Source organism: Lissotriton helveticus, chromosome 6 (genome assembly GCF_964261635.1).
Source record: "Lissotriton helveticus chromosome 6, aLisHel1.1, whole genome shotgun sequence".
In the NCBI taxonomy this organism is placed as follows: domain Eukaryota; kingdom Metazoa; phylum Chordata; class Amphibia; order Caudata; family Salamandridae; genus Lissotriton; species Lissotriton helveticus.
The window spans coordinates 254,888,787-254,911,413 of NC_136067.1; the positions used below are offsets into that span (position 1 = coordinate 254,888,787).

The 22,627-nt window shown below is 46.6% G+C and overlaps 1 protein-coding gene across 8 annotated transcripts in view; it reads left to right on the forward strand.

Moving 5' to 3' along the window:
* The window catches only part of ITSN2 (intersectin 2), a 1,402,222-nt gene that overhangs the window by 844,261 nt on the left and 535,334 nt on the right, over nucleotides 1-22,627 (forward strand). For all 8 annotated transcript variants that reach the window (XM_078647702.1, XM_078647706.1, XM_078647705.1 and 5 more), the window contains one exon: nucleotides 12,251-12,453. In XM_078647702.1, coding sequence (XP_078503828.1) covers nucleotides 12,251-12,453 — 203 coding nt within the window. The remainder of the gene's footprint in view (nucleotides 1-12,250; nucleotides 12,454-22,627) is intronic.

Genomic DNA, 22,627 nt, shown 5'->3' on the forward strand with positions numbered 1-22,627 from the left:
CTCGGTCCTTAACCCTCCTACTTCTGACTGTAATTCTACAAAAGCGGCGGCCAGTTCTTCCAATGAGGGGCTCTGGAGTGCACACTGCAGGGTAACATTCATAGGAGAACACCTGCGCCTTCAGGATTCATCTTCGCTCAGGTGGAATATAAAAGTTGTGGGCTTGGCTTTCTGTAATGCTCAACACTCCCACTAACCTGAAAACAGGTCTGCTTCCACAGGAACAAAGAGATTTCCTCCAAACGCCTCAAAAACAGTTCCTCAATGAGAGAGCTACAATTCTCATTACAAGCACTGCTCAAGGGGAGATAAGGAGAAAAGAGCACCACCTCCGACCGCTTCAGTCTTCTCTTAGGGGACAGTAAGTTACTCCAAGATCCAAACGTCAGAACTGCAGCAAAACTCAAAAGGGAATCAGAGTACATTCAATTATTCCTTAGTCTACTAGGGACAATACGCTATACTACAGTGCATGTCGCGCATAAACAAAAACTCCACTTACCAATAAATATCTCCCAAGCACCTGGTAGGATAAGCCTAGAGTTACAGCACTCTAATCCAATGTGTGATAAAGGTTTTCTTTATCACCCAGTAAAGTAGGCCAGGAGGGGAGCAAAAGTTGGTGTCTCTGTAAGTGGAAGTAATGGGCAGGAGGTGCTGCAGTGGGGAGAATAGGAGATGAGTGATCTGGGCAACGATGCAGGGAGTCTGGAAGTACAGGTGGGGCGTGGCAGAATTAAGGCTGACAAAGTCAAAAACAGCGTCGAAGGGCAACAGAAGACAGCGTCCTTCTTGGTTTCTACACGTGCACAGAAATGAGAAAAACGCGTCTCTGGATGCCATCTTGGACGTAGGAAACAATGTTGCACTGCAACCACGTCTCGGGGAAAACTGTCTTGGGGTGGAAACAATGTTGCAAGTGTAACCGCGAAGACAGGCGGCTACATTGTATCCCGTTGCCCGCGTTAGACGGAAGATAAGCGCGGAGGCAGGAAACTTTAGACCGGGCACAACGAAGTTCAGGCAGTCAGGATAGTCAGACTAAGCAGCCGTCATTCAGTAAGTCAAAGGGTGAGGGTGGCAACGCTGATAGGTAATAAAGCGCAAAACCGGGAATGGGTTCAAAAAAGGGGGCGTGGACGACTTCAAGGAACAGGAATGTGATGACTATGACTGAGACAGATGCCGGACACTAGGACCCTGTGGGTCACAGGGCGGTGACCAGGTCACCAGACCACTTCCTGTGGACGGACAGGAAAAGGACAGTATCTAGCAGGACGAGGACGAGGACGGACGTGCCCAGACGGACGGACGAGATACCAAAATAAAGAAGTACCTCTGCAGCCAATCTGTGTCCTGTGTGGTTCCTGCGCGTGGCGCCCTGCACAACACGACATCTGGCGACGAAGGTTCGACGAACTGCATGCTGTGCCCATCGGAACATCGTGAGTTAAACCAGGAGCCCACCCTGGATTGCGTCGTGGTCAAAAAGGAAGAGGGAAGAGTGCAGCGCCATCAAGAAGAAAGCAGCGACGTGGGAGCCCACCCCGACCGCCGTGAACGAAGAAGAAACGAGCCCGGTAAGCGCCAGCCAAAGAGCGCGAGTTTCAAAGAACAAAAGAAAAGCCAGCGCGAGCTCTCATGAGAGTCTCGGCGGCCATATTGGGGCCAGGCGCGAGGGCCAATAGGGACGAAGAACAAGCGCGGCGGCTATTTTGAAGTCAGGCTGCATTGCGATTGGCCGCGAAGTCTCGCGAGAAGACGGCGGCCATCTTAAAATCAGGCTGTACAAGCCAATAGGAACAGAGAACGAGCGCGGCGGCCATCTTAAAGTCAGGCAAAGGGCGAAAATACTAAAGAATACTAATTAAAGAGTGGAAAGTGCTGATAGAAGAGAAGAAAAGTCACAAAGAAGGAGAAATAAGGACAGCAAGTGGGCATAAGAGAAAAACAAGAAGAAAAGGGGCAAATAAAAGGACAAAAGAAAGAAAAGGAAGGAAAGTAAGAAAAAGGCACAAACAAGCATAAACAAAGGCAAAAGAGACAAAATAAGAAAATAAGGTGTGAACAAGCAGCAATAGAGCAGAGAACAGAAAGGAACAAGAGAAATGTCAGAAACCAAGCAAAGTGCACAGTTCCGCAGACCAGTGCCTTTCACTGTATCGGAACCACAAGTGGGCATCCGGTGGGAGAAATGGATCATCAAATTCGAACGATACATGAAGGCGACTGACGTGGTGGACGATAACAAAACTGGATCTATTCCTAAACTATGTGGGGGATGAGGTGGATGACCTCCTCATAACACTGCCACAGAGTGAATTAGAGACCTACGAGAAGTTAAAAAAATGTCTAATGGCCAAGTTTGACCCCCAAAGAAATGTCGACTTTGAGAGATATTCCTTTCACATGGCATACCAGCAACCAGAAGAGTCAATGGATGATTTCGCAACAAGGCTGAGAAAGCTAGTAGCACATTGCGACTTTGGAAAATACGACAATGAACAGGCACTTCGCCTTAAACTGATAGAAGGCTGCCGGGACACGGAATTTCGCACAAGACTACTGAAGGAACCGATCACCCTAGAAAAGATTTTAGATCTAGCAAGGGCCGAAGCAAGAGCAATGGTACAAGCGAAACAGATGGACCGAAAGGGAGAGCAAATACATAGGATGTCAGACGCAGGCAAGAAAGGGAACTGGAAGGGAGGACACAAGGAACAAGCGGCGAAGAAACAAAGTTCCCAGTGCTACAGGTGCGGTCTGGAATTCCCTCACAGAGGACCATGCCCAGCATTCGGTCAAACATGCAAGAAATGCAACAGAAGCAACCATTTCGCTACCATGTGCCAAGGTGGGCAGTTTAAAAGTGAACGTGGCAGGCCCGGAAGGCCAAGAGCAGCAACAACAAGACATGTGCGGCACATGGACGCGACGGAGAGGAGCTCGTCTGGAGAGTCAGGAGGAGAAGAGGAAGAGGAAGAAACAACAAGAAAAGTAGAACGCCTATACCTCATGACCACAGATGGAGGGCATGAAGAGGAACACATCAGGCTAATAGACAGGAAGTCAATAAAGAAGACGGACTGGGTGACCATTGAAGTAGGGCCCCACCAAACTGAATTTGTACTGGACAGCGGAGCCACGTGCAACATCATGTGTGCCACAGAATATGACAAGATGAAGAGGAAGCCACCGCTACAACCATCAAGCGTAAGAGTATTTACGTGGGGTGCACAAAATCCTGTCACGAACATGGGAAAATTCACGGACACCATGACGCACGAGGGCAAGACTGTCACAGAAGAAATACACGTGCTACGAGGGGACATCCCCGCACCGTGTCTACTGAGCAATGTAACAGCAAAACTAATGGGCCTACTGAAAATGACGTACCACATGTCGGAAAAGGAGAGCATACTACAGGAATTCCCAAACTTGACGGAAGGACTAGGAAAGCTGAAAGGAAGACAAATAACGCTGCACATAAATGAAGCTGTCAGGCCAGTTGCACAACACCACCGAAGGGTACCAATCCATCTACAACCTCAGGTGGAGGAAGAAATAAAGGCCCTACTAGCACAGGACATCATTGAGCCAGCAGAAGGGCCAACGCCATGGGTGTCCCCAATAGTGGCTGTACCAAAAAAGGACACCACACAGATAAGAATTTGTGTGGATATGAGAATACCAAACACAGCCATAGAAAGATAACGGCATCTAGGGCCACATCTGGACGACATGATAAGTTGCCTGACAGGAATGAGGAAATTCTCCAAACTAGACCTGTGCAAGGGGTACCATCAATTGGAGCTGGACGAACAGTCCAGATACATAACGACATTCTCAACGCACCTAGGATTGTTTCGCTACAAAAGGCTGAGCTTTGGAATATCTTCAGCAGCAGAAATATTTCAAGAAACGATCAGGCAGATAATAAGACCGATAAGGAACAGTCTCAACTACAGCGATGACATTCTGGTCTTTGGGAAGTCAGACGGAGAACACGACACGGCACTAAGGGAAGTGTGCTCACGGCTAGTAGAGGTGGGCCTGACAGTAAATGAGAGGAAATGTGAACTGGGAAAGGAAGAATTAGTCTTTTTCGGACACATATTCTCACGGAAAGGAATGAGGCCGGACCGGAGCAAGATAGACACGCTTGAGAAAACGAGTGAACCAAAAGACGTCGCTGAAGTGCGATCCTTTCTGGGCCTTGCCAGCTACTGCGCGAGGTATATAAAAGACTTCGCAACGGTGAGCACACCATTGAGAGAACTGACAAAACAAGGACACGCATTTGAATGGACCACAGAGTGCAAAAAGGCGTTTGAAGAAATAAGAGCGTCCGTAACGGCAGTAGACCATTTGGCATATTTCGACCCGAACTTATGCACTGAACTAACAGTAGACGCCAGCCCGGTAGGTCTGGGCGCAATACTAGCACAACACAAACCTGGAAAGGATTCACCTCGACAGATAGTAGCCTACGGAAGCAAGAGTCTGTCAGATGTCGAGAGAGCATACTCTCAGCCAGAGAAGGAGAGCTTGGCAGTAGTATGGGCATGCGAACACTACCACATGTTCATATATGGAAAACCCTTCACAATAGTGACGGACCACCAAGCACTAGTGACCATATATGGCAACCCAAATGCGAAAATACCACCAAGAATAGAAAGGTGGGGAATAAGGCTGATGGACTATAATTTCAAAATAGTGCACAAACCAGGCAAAGACCAAAACCCAGCTGACTATATGTCGCGGCACCCGCTCCCGCACCAAAAGGGTGGTACCACAATGGCAGAAGACTATCTGAACTTCATTGTGAAGCAAAACACTCCAGCGTCAATAACAAGTGAAGAATTGGAGCGAGAGACAAAAAGAGACCCAACAATGAAGGCAATAGGGGCGATAGTGAGGCTACAAAGATGGAGACATATCAATAGCAACACTGTCACAGAAGACGGGGTCGACAAAGAAGAACTGCTGGCGTTCAAAAAGATTGGCGAAGAGCTGTCTGAGACGGAGAACGGAGTCATGATGAGAGGTCCAAGGATTGTAATACCACATCGGCTGAGGAAGAGGACCGTTAAGATAGCTCATGAGTCACACAGAGGAATGGTAGCGACAAAGAAGATGTTGAGAGAAAGAGTGTGGTTCCCAGGACTGGACAGAATGGTGGAGGATGAAGTGTCACAATGCCACACCTGTCAAGTAACAGGGTCGTCTAGTAAGCCCACACCGTTGAAGATGTCGGAACTGCCCTTGGCAGTATGGTCAGAACTAGCAGCAGACTTCTATGGGCCACTAGAGACTGGAAAGTACCTGCTGGTAGTGATTGACGAATTTTCAAGATTTCCAATAGTGAGGGAAGTGTCGTCGACATCGGCAGGTGCAACCCTACCTGTGTTAGACGACATATTTGCTGCCTGGGGCTCACCACAAACACTGAAAACAGACAATGGGCCTCCATTTTCAGGAGAAGAATTCCGCAGGTTCATGGACTACCTGGGAATCAAACACAGGAAAATAACTCCTCTGTGGCCACAAGCCAACGGAATGGCAGAACGGTTTATGGGGACCATCAAAAGAGCAATTCAGCGAGCAAAGTTGACACAGATCTCAATTGGGCAAGCGCTTTGTCAAGTGCTACGAGACTACAGGAACACCCCTCACAGCACCACGGGCAGATGTCCAGCAGAACTGGTGTTAGGAAGAGCAAGCAGGACAAGGCTACCACAAACAGAGGCCACAACAGACAGCAACAGAAGAGAGATTGCCGAAAGAGACAGTCAAGAGAAAAAGAAAATGAAAGAATATGCTGACAAAAAGAGAAATGCAGCTGAACACAAGCTAAAAGAAGGAGATTTAGTAATAGTGAAACAAACACAGCAAAGGAAATCTGACAGCCCTTTTTCAAAAGATCCTCTAGTAGTGACTGGAGTAAAAGGGTCAATGGTGACTGCGATCTCAGATCATCGGAAAATAACAAGAAACAGCTCACACTTCAAGGAGCTCAAGATGGAGGAAGGGGAAAGAGCAATAACAACACCGGAAGGGGAAGAAAGAGAGCAAGGAACAAACGGAGAGGTGAAAACACACAAAGAAGAAGGCGGAGAACATGAACAGAGCGGAGAACAAAGACCAAGAAGAGAGTGCAAAAAGACAAGAGACTGATAGAAGAAAATGTAGAGACTCTCTCTCTCTCTCTCTCTCTCTCTCTCTCTCTCTCTCTCTCTCTCTCTCTCTCTCTCTCTCTCTCTCTCTCTCTCTCTCCCCCTCTCTCTCTCTCTCTCTCTCTCTCTCTCTCTCCCTCGCTCTCTCTCTTCCATAGTGTGGACAGCATACCAGGAATTTGTGCATGCAGAAAAGACTTTGTTGCGACAGGGGGGGAGATGTGATGACTATGACTGAGACAGATGCCGGACACTAGGACCCTGTGGGTCACAGGGCGGTGACCAGGTCACCAGACCACTTCCTGTGGACGGACAGGAAAAGGACAGTATCTAGCAGGACGAGGACGAGGACGGACGTGCCCAGACGGACGGACGAGATACCAAAATAAAGAAGTACCTCTGCAGCCAATCTGTGTCCTGTATGGTTCCTGCGCGTGGCGCCCTGCACAACACGACAAGGAAGCCAAGCAAAGGCTTTTGCCACTGGAGCAGAGTTTAACTCGATATGGAAGTGTATGCAAATGCCTTCTCTTCGGTCCCGGGGCAAAGTAAGGGAGTCTCTATAAAGAGAGCTATTCCTTATATTCGATATGCACTAAAGCCCTATAGTGTGCCATAGTACGGAGCATGAGGCTTGATTCCTGACAGGTTTGGAGAGGTGATTATATATAGATACATTTAGTGGTTGTGTGCTAAATAGGAGGAACTCTCAAAAATTTGTACTGTAAAGAATGGTGAATGAAACCATGAAATTTCTCTTTCAGGCGTTTCTGTGAGAGAATTAACAGTAGTTGCACATGATGGTGGAGGTAACGAAACTTAATTTCTAGCTTACCAAAGATTGATGTATGGTAAAGAGTAGAAACTATAATTTGAAAATCTCTCAATCTTCTCCCGCCTCCTAAACACACCAAACATCTCTTGTGCTCTGGAGACCAGAAAAGCCTGCAAGGAAGAGTAAAGACGAGGAGCGTTCCTCTATGCATAACAGATTCAGAATTTCATTCTCATCTACAGTAGGCAAACTTCATCCCACCTTCACTTCCTGAATGACCTAAAGCTCCCATGTATACTCCCAACACCATGTCCATGTTTTTCTTCCCTAAATATCAGACACACTCTGAAGAGTAACCCTTCCCTGCAAGATTCTTCACATGCGTTTAGCACACATTTAATATAGTGCATTGTAGTACATGGTGGGTCTTAACTACGTATTTTTGGTTAATAAAACTGATATATGTTTACTGAAAAAAAACAAAGGTTACTGTAGGTCTTCTAATACGAAAAAATACCTACCGTTTTACAACACAAAAAAGCACTGAAATGCATCACTTATATTTACCTGACCTAGATTTCGGTCTTCATCAGTAATGTAAGGTTAATGCTCTTTTGTGTTGTCATACCTTTTATTGTCTTGAATGGGATCATTGGCTCTGCTGGAGAGGGCTCTCTCACAGCCTTGCTTAGAACTGTTGTAAAGTGTTGGAATTAGTGATATGCATGTTCAGGGCCTTTACCCATGTGGTCTAAGCCACAAGCAACGGGGGGGGGCAACTCTGACCCCTACGTGTGTACCACACAAACTGTTATATTGTTTTTCTTTTTAATTCTTCACTTGGGGAAATGTTATTTGTTAATGTTGGGAATGCCTCCACTAGGAAGGGGAAGGGGAAGGTGGAGTGGGTGGGGGTGGGGGTGGAGAAAGAGGGTAAACGGAAAACTCTGACCAGTGGCAATGTATCGGACAGGCACATGGGAGACACTTTCAGCTATCATAGACACATGCACCGGATTGATGGCGGAGAATCGGCTGATGGGTGATACCCTAAATCATCACAGACCACTGACGCTCCTAACGTGGAATGTTAGGGGACTACACAACCCACTGAAAATACGCACGGTACTAGCATACCTGGACAGGCACAACATTGATGTAGCCTGCTTACAAGAGACACACCTGACGGAACTAAGAGAGAAACAAATAGGGGCCAAGTGGGCTACATACAGATTGACATCATCTTATTGATACGAGGGGGGTCCTGCTCTGGGTAAAACGAATACACCTTTCACGCTCATTAAATCTGTGAAAGATGATCAAGGGCGCTATGTTTTAGTGCAAGGCTGCTTTGGGGGCACGGTGCCAACAATTGTAAATGTGTATGACCCAAATAATGATGACCCGTCCTTCTATGCTCAATTCTGGACGCAATTACTCTAACTCCAACCCGGCACTATTTTCTGGGGTGGAGACTTTAACACCTACCTGCCTAGACCCCACACTAGAGAGGTCACCTGGGATTGACAAATATGGTAAACACTGGGCCAAGTATTAAGGGATGGGATGGAGGAGTGGGACATAGTGGACATATGGCGACATAGACACCCGGACCGTAAAGAGGGTACGTGCTTCTCCTCAACATACCTCATGCGGTCCAGACTTGATTATTGGCTGATATTTCGGGATGCATGCCCATGGACTACTGCCATTGAACCCTTACCTAAAATGCTTTCGGACCATGCCCCGGTTCGCATCACACTACAAATCCCGACACACACCCCAAGGCAATTCACGTGGAAATTGAGGCAAACAGCACTACAGGACCAGGTATTTAGGGAAGAGCTACGCCAAGCTATCATAGACTTTTTCGAACATAACTCCGGAACAGTACAGAGCACAAGAACACTTTGGGTGGCTTTTAAAGTCACCATAAGGGGACACTGTATTAGTAAACACGCAGGTATACTAAAGGATATACAGGGACATTGGAAAGAACAGAAGCTGAAATTGCCAGACTGGAACGCAAATTTGAAGACACACACGATAAAATACTATTGCCAACATCAGAACACAGATTGATAAATACAATGAATTTGCAGATGACAAGATAAAATACACCTCGTGCAAATACACTGCTAGGAATTATGGGGAGGGAGGGAGACCTGGCAGAGCGTTGTCATACAAAATTAGGCCCACTTACACTTCAACGTACATTACACAGATCCAGGACGAGCAGCGTAAAACAGTATACAACACTCCAGCCATATTAGAATGCTTCACCAAATTCTACCCTAAACTGTAGATTGCTCAGGCAAAGTCTTCCTCTTCAGAAATTCGTGATTATCTAGATGACGTGTCGCTGGCATGGTTAACAGACACTCACCGAGAATACTTTTGTCACCATATCACCCAAGATGAAATAATAGAAGCCATTAACTCCCTACCAAACAATTAAGCACCGGGGCTGGATGGCCTTCTGGGCAAATTTAATTAAGAGTACCGTGCTCTGTTGATCCCACATTTGGCTGAAATGCTTGAAGACGCTTATGAAGAAGGCACACTTCCGACCTCACTAAGTGAGGCACTCCTGATAGCACTCCCGAAACCGGGTAAGGATCCCACTGAGTGCAAGTCATACAGGCTTGTATCCCTGAAAAACATAGAAGCTAAGATTTTAGCTAAAATAATAGTAAATATAATACAACCGCTTCTATGCAACCCGGTGTTGCCAGACCAGGCAGGCTTTATGCCGACACGGTCCACCACCCACAACATCAGTACCATTTTTTAGCTATACCATACAATTAGACCCGGACACACCATGTGGCTGCGGCCCTTTTAGATGCTGCCAAGGCATTCGACTCGGTGGAGTGGGATTTTATGTTTGTCACTCTTCGCAAAATGGGGTTCCCAGAGCCATTCCTGAAATGAATATCGTTATTGTATGCTCTGCCTAAGACACGGGTCAGAATAAATGGCTACACATCCAATTCCATAGAGGTAAAGCGTGGTACCAGACAAGGATGCCCGCTATCACCAATGCTCTTTGCACTAATCCTAGAACCACTGGCCTGTAAGATTCAACAGAAACACTCTGACTCGGCCCTGCAATTCGGTCTCCGCCCCATTGGAATAGCCTTGTACGCCGAAGACATGGTCTTCTACACCACACACCCAGATAAGAATCTAAACCCTCTTATTAGGGAATATGTTGGATATGAACAGTATGCCGGCCTCCGAATAAACGGTGATACATCAGTTGTGATACCTTTAACTGCGGAAACAGAAGAACCTTATATGGAATACCCATTAAAATGGGGGACAGATCCAGTTAAATACTTAGGGGTCTGGATCCACCGTAACCCAGAATTGGTTATTAGGGAGAACTATGGAAAGGCGCTGGTGAGATTAGAGGAGCAGGTAGATAAATGGATAAAAATGCCTCTCAATGGCGGACAGGATAGCTCTACAGAAAACGATTATATTACCCAGGTTTATATATCTGTTCTGGAATGTACCAATATGGTTGAATGCGGCCTTCTTCGTAAGATTACGCTCTATTTTCCAAAAACTCACATGGGCAGGTAAACAGTCCAGAACGAGCTGTAAGGTCTTAACCCAACCATATAATTTAGGATGCTTTGGGGCTCAGGATTTCCACCTATATTACCTTTGCGCACAAGCACAGCATGCATACTACTGGACGAAACCACATGCATATATACCACACATGGCGATGGAAAAAGACAGCGTTGCTCCTCTGCCACTGACTGCGCTCATAGCCGACCCGATAAGGTACATACCAAGTGACAAGATTCGCACTGCTCAATGCACCTCAAGGGCGTGGCATGCGTTGGCACACAGAGCACGCAAGTTGCCGGTGTATGCACAGGCGCTGCCCTCGGCGAGATGCCATAAGGTTACCGTAACACAAGAAAAGAAAATGCATACATTACTGACGGAGAGGGGACTCACCTCTATGGGACAATTATACCCCCATAATACCTTCATTAAATTGACAGACCCCTCATTTTGTGCTCATCAACTCCCCCTGAAGAAATTCGCGTATTCACGACTACGTACGGCCATCCGGTCCTTATACACCACATTCCCGGATGAACCCTCACAACTGAATACATTACAAATATTGTTAACGGCTCCCAACCGGAAAAATCTGGTAACGCGCTTATATAACGCAGCCCAAGAGGAACAGGGCGAGAAACCTACCTCATTTTTGGGTAGATGGGAGGTAGCGTTGTGAGAGACAATAGATGAACAAGACTGGCACTATAGCTGCACACAACTCACACTTCTCACGTCAAACTGCAACTTGCGAATCATCCATTTCAAATTTCTCCATCAATTATATTATACGCCGGCCAAACTACACAGGCTAGGCCTAAGAGAGAGAGACACCTGCCAGAGGTGCAATGCACCGTGCGCTGACTTTTTACATACCTCATGGGCATGCCCACAAGTGCAGCCATATTGGGGTCAAGTCACAGCCACACTATCCGAAATGTTATCAGAGCAGATCCCCAACACTCCCTTGGTGTGCATTTTGGGTGTCAGGAATCTTAAACATGCTAGACGCAGGAAATTCTTGGCAGTAGCATTGCTGCTTGCAAACAGATGAGGTGGGGAAGCAAGAGACGCCCCAGACTTAAAGACTGGATCACGGACATGACCTATTGTAAAACTACGCTGGAGACTAATGCTGAGGACATTCCACAAGCTTCGCGGCCCAGAGACATCTGGGAGCCGCTTGTCCAATACTGACAGGCAGCACCGGAGCCCGAATCACGATCTGACTCGTGAAGTAACTAGTCCTCACGATACCATGACTGGTGTACCACACAGGTAATAGATGTTGCGGGAAACAGGGAGTGTCGAGTCGATGGGGAGTGTAGAGACGCATGTAGGGTGGGATACCATCTGCTGATTCGGGAATGACAAAAGTGATAACTGATATGTGTATGATACAGATTGTAACTCCAAACAATATGTATTACTGAACATTGACGATGGAAATGTCTTGAATTATATGTGACTGCTGGTTGGATGGAAAAATAAAATAATTTAAAAAAAAGTTGTCTGTGGGTAGCAGACCGTTTGAAAAATGTGCTTTTAAGCTACAATCATTCTGAGTGATTATTAGGTTTGTATCCGAGGTTCAATGTGTTATGTTGAAGATTTATTTGGTTTATGGAAACAGAGGGTTTGAACTTGTCAGGCAATATCGATGTGAATTATTTCAAGCTTATTTGTGTTTAATCTAAAATGTAATTTACAGGGCCAAGCTGTAGAGAGCTTAAAAGCACAAGCTCTGTGCTCATGGACTGCAAAGAAGGATAACCACTTGAACTTCTCGAAAAATGACATTATTACTGTACTCGAACAACAGGAAAATTGGTGGTTTGGAGAGGTGCATGGGCTAAAAGGCTGGTTTCCAAAATCATATGTAAAAATCCTACCTGGAAGTGAAAAGTCAAATGAGTAAGTATCCATTTTTGCTTTTACAATTTTGAAATGTATGCTGTTGGTAAGGAGCCGAGGCTGAGAATATCATAAATGTATAGATATGTAGAATTAATTTGCTTTTAATTTAATTTAATTTAATTTAGGTTTTTATAGAGCGCGTAGTCACCCGTGGGTATCCCAGCGCTGAACCTAGGCCTCCTAAGGGGAGAGGATGTTGACGATTCTGGGAAAGAGTAGGGTTTTAAGGGACTTCCTGAATCGTAGGAGGTTTGGTTCTGCCCTGAGATTCGGGGGGAGCGCGTTCCATTTTTTTGCTGTGTTGACTGAGAAGCGACGGCCGCCTGCGTGGGCCTTCTTCACCTTAGGGATCGTGATGAGGTTTCCATGTTCTGACCGAAGGGCTCTCGCTGGTCTGTAAGGTATGATCCAGTTGTTGAGGATTGGGGGGCCAGCGTTGTGCAAGACCTTATGGGCCAGGCAGAGGGCTTTAAAAGTTACTCTTTCCCTAATTGGGAGCCAGTGCAGTTTCCTCAGTGCGGGTTTGGCTGAGGTTGTGGCTGGGGTATTCGTGAGTAATCGGGCTGCGGCATTCTGGGACTTTTGCAGTGTTTGGAGAGTGGATTCCGGTGCTCCAAGGTAAATGGCGTTGCTGTAGTCTAGCCTTGATAAAATTAGGCCTTGAATCAGCAGGAGTCGGGACTGGAATGGTAATAGGGGGAGCACCTTTCTACATGATCTGAGTAGGCCATAGCAGATGCCGGCCGTTTTCCTTGCCTGTGTTCTAAAGGTGAGATCTGTCTCCAACCATACTCCCAGACTCTTAACCTCCGTCTTGGGGGTGGGGGGTTCACCCATACAGGCGGGCCAGATGTTGGGGGGGAGGGTCATTGCTTTGTGTCCTAGGAGCAGGATCTCTGTTTTTGATCCATTCAATTTCAGAGCTGAGTCACTCATCCATTGATGGATATTGGAGAGGCAGTCATGGAGATTGGAAGGCTCTAGCTTGGGGTGGGAGAGCGTTACCACCAGCTGAGTGTCGTCAGCATAGCTGACGATGGTGACTCCGAAAGGTGAGACCAGCTCCTCCAGTGGGGCCATGTACACGTTAAACAACGTGGGGCTTAGTGATGAGCCCTGTGGCACACCACACCGGAGGGGGATGGAGGGGGAGCGACTTTCACCTTCCCAGACTTGAAAGGAGCGTCGGGAGAGAAAGGACGTGAGCCATTTCAACGCGTTGTCTTTCACTCCGATGTTGTCTAGACGTTGGGTAAGGACCTGGTGACTGACCGTGTCAAAGGCTGCACTCAGGTCTAGGAGGACCACTGCCACTGATCCTCCTGTGTCGATGATTTCCCTGGTCTTCTCTACTGCTGCAAGGAGGGCGGTGTCAGTGCCCTGACCTGGTCTAAAGCCTGTCTGTGAGTTTTTAAGGAGATGATTTGTTTCTAGAAAGTGTGACAGCTTTTTATTTGCTAGTTTCTCGGCGACCTTACCTATCCAGGGGAGGAGCGAGATAGGTCTATAATTGGATAGGTCAACTGGGTCTAGCGATGGTTTCTTGAGAAGCCCTTTTACGACTGCCTCCTTCCAGCCTAGCGGGACTTCTCCTTGGGCAAGCGAGATGTTAATGAGGGCAGTGAGATTGGGCGTTATGGTCCGGGTGATGTCTTTGACGAACCGTATGGGAACTGGGTCACTGGGGGCGCCACTCTTGGTAGATGCCAGGGTAGCTGCCACTTCCTCTTCGGTGACTGGGCCGAATGACGCTAGGTAAGGCGTATCGGGTTTCCCGGGGGAGAAACCTGCTAGGGGGGAAGAATCGTTAACTTTCTCTGTGGTGTCAGGGTTGGCCGCAGGAAGGGAGGCCAGGATCTTTTTGATTTTTTCGTCAAAAAAGGTGGCCAGATTGACGCATTTTTCTTCTGCTGCTTTAGGATCCATGGGTTTCTGCGGGGGGTCCGGTACGTGGAGGAGCTCTTTGAGGATAGAGAAAGTCTCCTTGGCTGAGCAAGAGGCATTCTTTATTTTTTCCTCGTAGAAAGTGCATTTTGCGTTATGGAGGGCTTGTTTGTAAGCATTCATAGCTGTTAGGTAGGCGACTTTATCCGTCGTCAATTTGTTTTTTCTCCAAGTGCGTTCAGTCTTTTTGCATTCCTTCCTTAATGCATTAAGGAGGGGTGTGTACCATGGAGCGGGGTTGATCCTTTTGACGTGTTTGAGAGAGCTGGTTAGTGGGATAAGGTCGTTTAGGGGGTGAGTGAGCCAGCTGTTGAATTCTCTGTCAGCTGTGTTAGGGTCGGAGGAGAGAGGGCCAGCGGATTCCCGTAACTTCGCTTCCCATTCCTCTGGTATTAGCTTGTGCCATCGTCTGGATCGTATCTTGGTTTTCTGTTTGAGGGTAGGGATGAACTGGGGGGACCAATGCATAGGGATCAATAGATGGTCGGTCCATGGAAGGGGGATGGGGTCTTGGGTATTGAAATTCCTTATATTAGTGAAGATCGGGTCTAAGAGCTGTCCTTTCTCATGAGTGGCTTTTGAGTTTAGGAGATGAAGGTCAGCTGATATGAGGTCTGCTAGTAAGTTAGCTGCAGTGTTGTCCGCCGGGTCTAGGAAGTGCAGGTTTAGGTCCCCTAGGAGGAGAAAGTTGGGGGCTGAGATTGTTTTTAATAGAATGTGGTCCATCAGGGAGTTTGAGAATTCTCCTAGCGAGCCTGGCGGTCGGTAAACTAAGAGTCCCGATAGTGAAGTAGTTGGGGAGATCTGGAGGGTGAAATGGCAGTTTTCACAGTCTTTGACCGTGCCACATTCAATCCTGCAACTGAGATGGTCTTTATAAAGTATGGCTAGCCCGCCACCCCTTCCGACTGGTCTGTTCAGGCAGCAGATTTGGTAACCGGGCGGGGCTGCATTGACCATGTCGAAGTTACTGTTGGGAGTCAGCCATGTTTCGGTCAGAAACAGAGCGTCTAGCGTGAGGTTTTGGGCGAGGAGGTTTATTTCGTGGGCATGTTTTACCAGGGACCTGCAGTTCAGAAGGCCAAAGCGAAACGTTTGACCGGGATCCGTTACCTCTGAGGGGGTACAGAGGATGCATCCTGTAAACGGGGTGTCATCCTTAAGGATGAGTTCACACTGTGGATGTTTTTTTGTGTTCCAGGCTCGGAGCGTATCCTGGCTGTAGGATATACGTTTTTGCAAGTTGGGCATAGTGTCTGGGCCCAGGGCCGGCTGTGCCCGGACGGGCCCAGACGGGCTTGCCTTTGGCGCGCCTTCGGGCTTGCCTTTGGCTGCGCGAACGGTGCAGGCACATACTATCAAGGGGAGACCGGGATGGGGGGCGTGGCCTCGAGTGGGCGTGGCCTCGCGTCTCGCGGTCGATGGCGGCGAGAGGAGTGAGGGCAAGTGAATCTCACCGACAGCGCTCCAATCGGCTGTGCAGCGAGTGACTTCCCAGCAATTTTGTTAAGTGCCAAGAGCGGCGTGCTACTAAAATACACAGGTAATGGTGACACAAATTTTAAAATTCAGAGCAAACAAACTCCCGGCTGCTTTGCCTCAGGAGGAACAGGTTCTGCCTCAGAGCGCTCGTGGTCAGCGCTTTAAGTGCGGGATGGGGGGCGTGGCCTCAAGTGGGCGTGGCCTCACGTCTCGCGGTCGATGGCGGCGAGAGGAGTGAGGGCAAGTGAATCTCACCGGCTGTGCAGCGAGTGACTTCCCAGCAATTTTGCTAAATGCCAAGAGCGGCGTGCTACTAAAATACACAGGAAATGGTGACACAAATTTTTAAAATTCAGAGCAAACAAACTCCCGGCTGCTTTGCCTCAGGAGGAACAGGTTCTGCCTCAGAGCGCTCGTGGTCAGCGCTTTAAGTGCGGGATGGGGGGCGTGGCCTCGAGTGGGCGTGGCCTCGCGTCTCGCGGTCGATGGCGGCGAGAGGAGTGAGGGCAAGTGAATCTCACCGACAGCGCTCCAATCGGCTGTGCAGCGAGTGACTTCCCAGCAATTTTGCTAAGTGCCAAGAGCGGCGTGCTACTAAAATACACAGGTAATGGTGACACACATTTTTAAAATTCTGAGCAAACAAACTCCCGGCTGCTTTGCCTCAGGAGGAACAGGTTCTGCCTCAGAGCGCTCGTGGTCAGCGCTTTAAGTGCGGGATGGGGGGCGTGGCCTCAAGTGGGCGTGGCCTCACGTCTCGTGGTCGATGGCGGCGAGAGGAGTGAGGGCAAGTGAATCTCACCGACAGCGCTCCAATCGGCTGTGCAGCGAGTGACTTCCCAGCAATTTTGCTAAATGCCAAGAGCGGCGTGCTACTAAAATACACAGGAAATGGTGACACAAATTTTTAAAATTCAGAGCAAACAAACTCCCGGCTGCTTTGCCTCAGGAGGAACAGGTTCTGCCTCAGAGCGCTCGTGGACAGCGCTTTAAGTGCGGGATGGGGGGCGTGACCTCGAGTGGGCGTGGCCTCGCGTCTCGCGGTCGATGGCGGCGAGAGGAGTGAGGGCAAGTGAATCTCACCGACAGCGCTGCAATCGGCTGTGCAGCGAGTGACTTCCCAGCAATTTTGCTAAGTGCCAAGAGCGGCGTGCTACTAAAATACACAGGTAATGGCTTTTGGGAATGTGAGAGACAGTCTAATGGTGGTGAGATGTCTAAGTGTTAATGTGTGCTGTGCCTGCTATCTCACCGGGCCCAGGCTACTTGTCACACAAAATCAAGTAGGTTCTCTTGAAATTCATAGCTTACCCTGGTATCTTGCCTCAAACAGCAATGCCTAATTTACAGTAAAGCTAATAAAGAAGTTCCATGGTCCAAATCAAGTTAGTTGAAAATGTAATATGTATGCTACTAATGAAATTAAGAAAAGCGACGTGGAAATGATTTTATAAAGAATACAAACTTACAGTCGCAAATAATCTTTTAAAATAAAATGTGGCAACAGGATTATAATCTATCAGCTCCTGTGAATTTGGAGTAAATGTGGTGACAGTGAGGAATGACTAGCTAATTGTGATACATGGTGACAATGTATTTCTACATTGCTGTTGACATGGTACACTGTGCTACAGTACTTAATACATTTGAGGCCAGATTATGAAATACTACAATCAGTGTGGAATGTTAAGAACCAACCTATGTACAAATAGGTTGATTGCCAAAATTCGTATTCATAGTGGGTCCCAAACTAACCCCCCTCATCGCTGTTCAAGAGGTAGATTGCAAATTGCAGTTCATAACGATTGGTGCCCATCACAGGGATGATGGCCTTCTGGGCTGAGCAGATTACAAGGTCGATGATCGCTTTTTAAATATTTTTTTTAATGCAGCCCATTTTCCATAAAGGAAAAGGTGCTTAGTTTACCCAAACAAAAAAAAATAAACTTTTTAAAAGATGTCTGACCGTAGATATTGGTCCCCTGCACAACTTTCTATTCTCTAGCAACCTTTTTTTGTATTCACAAAAGGGAAGGGTTCCCCACCTCTTCCCTTTTGCGAATCGCTTACCACTCCATGTTGGTAGTGGGTAAAATTTCTATATGTCTTTGTTTTGCACCAGCCTTAAGTTCAAAAACCTTGATTAAAAAATCGCTATTTGAAAGGGACGCCCTAAACATGCCCCTTCCAAATAATGATTTGTTATGGCCTTCTAACCTCATTTTGCGATTTGGTATCCTGTTACTGAATCCCAAAATGGGTTTAGGACATTGCAAAGCGTTTGCTACCTCAGAAATGCTTTGAACATCTAGCTCTTGGTGTGGTGTCATTTACCACTATACCCCTCCCCCTATTGTCCACACTGTTGTTAATTGTTATCTATGATTAACTATACGGTAATGTATACAGCAATACTACATAGGGTATAGTACCTCACTAAATTCCCTACTCATGGTCATTCAGATGTAAGTTTATTGGGCCCTACAGGGTTTATTATGTGCATATTGTCATATTGCTATGATATACCTAACCAAGTGAAATTTGCTTGTGTAACGCTTTGCCAGCTGTGCATGCTATACAGTGGTAGTTTCTAGTATCAGCTTGTGCACAGACACCTTTAACTGTATGAGGTTGCCATACTACCCTGGTTACCATTGTGGCTCTAGGAGACTGTGCCTAGCAGTGGGTTACTATGTTGTCTAGTCATCTTCCCACAACAATGGGTACTGTGCTACGTATGATGAACAGCCAGGATAGCCAAACACAAAAACTCTATAACTTTGTCTCTCCCTTGAGGGAAGAAGGGCAGTTTGGTGTGTACTTGGGAGCCATGCTCACCGTACTGATGTTTGGAGATACAGAGACAATATCTTAGCGAGGGTAACTATGGTTTCTAAGTGTAATTAGGGTCCTATACATTGTTCGATCTTGTGAGCAATTTGGGAGGAGGCAGTTGGTTTTTAATACAGTGTCGAAATTCCCTTTTTTTCCATTGACAGTTTCTCTAGAATGGTGTGTCCAACTCCTGTGCTGTGATGAGTTGTCTAGCCCTGAAGAATTTGCCATAAATTGGAGTTAATGAAACATGTTGGCATGAGAAATGGGTATGCATAGATAGCATCCTGTTCACATTTTTTAATTTGACAGTTCACCCCTAGTGAATAATAAAGTTATTGAGTGAAAGGTGTGTCTGTCAATTTTAATCACATACAGTCACTATTCTTAGAGTGTACGCTCGTATCACTCTATTGCACCCATTTTGTTTTGTTTTGTTTTGTTTTGGACACGCTTTGTTTTGAGATAAGGTGACTACTGATAATGAGAACAGTGGGCTTATCTGGTGAGTACCTGCCAGTTACCCCTTTGGTGGTTCGCCAGTGAGTGGTCACTTTGTCTCTTTCACATTTTTTCACCTAGATATGGTGTGTTGTGCTTATTTAAGAAGCTGGTTGGTGTACTGACTAGTGTTTCAAAATCAGTCCCTATTTCCTCTGGGGAACTGTTAGTGGAAATTGAGGTTTTAAATAATAGGCATGATAGTGTTGTAAATGACCATAAGAAACAAGAAGGTCATTGCTGTAGAGATAATAAAAGACATAGGCATGTATACACCACGCTGAGGAAGAAACCATAGCGTTGGACACACTACACCTTTCTCGTCTTAAGGAACGTTTTTTGTAGTTTTTGTGATTTATGAGTGGAGGGCAACCCGTTTTCCTTTATACCCTCTAGGCTCCTTGATTGAAGATATAGTTAGGACGGAGGCTCCGCCGTGAGAGCTTTCTAAGATTTTTAGACACTGTGTGACTCCATACTGTGGTTAAACCTGCCCACAGGACCTTTTTTCACTTTTTTTAATTTTACTAGATGGTTATAGGCCCAGTGTGTCGTTGTCTATTTCGGGTTTTCGGTGTGTTCTCTGTCTCCTCCTTGAAATTATACACGAGAAATTTAGATGGAGAAAAACTGTTTAGCGTTCACCGATGAACAATTAGCAGCCATCTTATCAGGACCATCACTATTTCCCGATGCCCCCCTACTAAGTGGCACTTTAGCCAGGGAGGAGTGGGCAAAACTAAGTACCTTAAAGAAAAAACAAGTCAGGGTAGCGCTCCATGGGGTGCTTATGACAGAGTATTACAGAGCAGGTGCTGCCCCAGCTAGTTTACTAGTAAGGATTGAACCTTGCATTTTTCTTGACGATAGTAAATTCAGGCTTGATTGGAGCTTTATAGCGAACAAATGCACACGAGACTGGCTGATATTGATAATAAGTACAGCCAAGAGGTTAAGTGAAGAACTGCTCAAAGAGATTTTGGAGTTAGAGAAAAGTATAAAACGAGACACCACTCTGATTGATACTAAGGAATAACTGAGCAGAATCCAAGAAGATTTAAGTGATTACAAAAATTATATGATTAACCAAAAAATAAAGGGATTACAACGCAACCTCAAAAGATATACACATGAGTGGGCATTCCCTTATGTAAATGAGCGGTATTACCAAGTGGGTCCTGAACAATTCAATCAAGGAGTACGTCCAAGGGGGAGTGGGGGTAGACAACAGACTAGACGCACCCCTAATAACTGGTCTTTTGACAACACTTCCAGTGAAGAAGAGGAAGAGGGTCAGCAAGGCAATAGGGTGAGATTTAACCAACAAGAGTGGAACAATGAAGATCTGGGTGTCCTTCTTAGGTCTTTTTTAGGAAGGGGCAGAGGACCAACAGAGGGGGAGGACAGACAGGACGGGGCAGAGGGAGGGGCAATCAGCCTCCTCAATGGCAATCATTCTCCCCAAGAGTAACCCGCAGTCGGGGGAGAAATCAGACTTAAATAATATCGTGGTCAATTTGTCTGATTACACCCTGACGGTCCATGAAGAGAGGGTCCTAAACAAGGGACTTGGTTTTGTTCCTACGCCCAAACATGATTCTTTTAAATGCAGGGTGGAATTCCACGAGACGATGCGTAGGATCAAACTCAAGAAATGTTTTGATAATAAACCTCGGGAGAACCCCTCGTTTTTTGGGACAGATCTGAAAAGACCATCGTCATTTTGTCCTCCGCTAAACTCTATGGGTCCGGAGGTTGCCGTTTTTGAGGCAAAAGTATTACAAGATATTACTAGCCTCTAAACACAAGAGAATAGGTCAAAATATAGTAACATGACCAAAGAGAATTGGGTGGCAGTAAAAACCTAGCAAAATAATCACTCCTTGACTATAAAAAAAGCAGACAAGGGCGGGGCAGTAGTTGTTTTAAATTTTGAAGATTATGATGCGGAGGTCATGAGACTACTTGAACTACGTACCAACTACAGGCCCTTGAGTCAGTACCCTGTACAAGACCTACTAAAGATCATAAGGGAGATGGTGGGCAGAGCTAAGGAAAACAAATAGATTTCAGTGAAGGAGGCGGAGTTTCTGGTGAATGAACTTCCCAGAACCCCCGCATTTTATATTCTCCCCAAAATTCATAAGCTTACACGCCCGCCCGCCCCCTCCCCCCCCTCCAGGAAGACCGATTGTGTCAGGGTTGCAATCAGTTCTTGAACCTTTGTCACAAAACGCTGATTATTTTTTGAGAGAGTCTGTGATTAACCAACAGGCTTTTGTCAAAGACACAACGGAGGTCCTCAATATCTTGGATGGCATGTCTTTTGATGAGGAACATGAATTTCTCATCACTATCGACATAGTCACTCGACACCTGTATTCCCCAGGACGCTACGCTGGTGGCAGCAGCACACACACTGGGGGATCAGGAATGGTTCTATGATGTGCCACAATCTTTTGTGATGCAATGTGTAGAGCTAGCCCTCACAAGGAACTATTTCAGTTATAAAGATCAACTGTATCTCCAAACATCAGGAACATCAATGGGGGCCACGATGGCACCCAGTCTGGCATGTATCTATGTCGGACAGTTCGAGGAGCACGTAGTCTATCCATCCACCAAGTTACGAAGCTGGTTGTGTACTGACTAGTGTTTCAAAATCATTCACCATTTCCTCTGGAGAACTGTTAGTGGAAATTGAGGTTTTAAATAATAGGCATGAGAGTGTTGTAAATGACCATAAGAAACAAGAAGGTCATTGCTGTAGAGATAATAAAAGGCATGGGCATGTATACACCACGCTGAGGCGGAAACCATAGCGTTGGACATACTACACCTTTCTCGCCTTAAGGAACGGGTTTTGTAGTTTTTGTAATCCATGTAATGTCACCCCATAAAATGACTGGTTTTAAACTCTATAGAGACTATCGCAATGAATTTCTGTGACGGATCCCCAACAGGTGTGCTTGTAGTGCCTGGTGTCGAGCCATAACGCCTAGGTCTGCGGCAACTGCGTTTCTTTGAACCTGAAGGCCACAGGGAACGCGAGGCAAAATGTTACGTTGCCAGGCATAAGAAGACTTCGTGCTGGGACCATTCCAAGTCATGATTCGCGGCCAAGGTTCGATATTGCCCTATTCCAGGAGTCGATGGAGCTGCTTCAGAGGCAGGTCTTTGTCATGCTCCAAGTCCTCGGAACAATCACAGGCACTAGTAGAGAAATTAGAACAAAGGAACTACCCCCGGCGAACAATAAAACAAGCTTAAAAAAGAGCTCTGAATACTCCCCGGAGTGCCCTCCTGGAGAAAACTGTGAAAGAGAGAAATGACTGTGTCCCAGTCGTCATGACTTTTGACCCCTTGGCCTCGAAAATTAGACAGTCCATTCGTAAGCACTGGTCCTTAC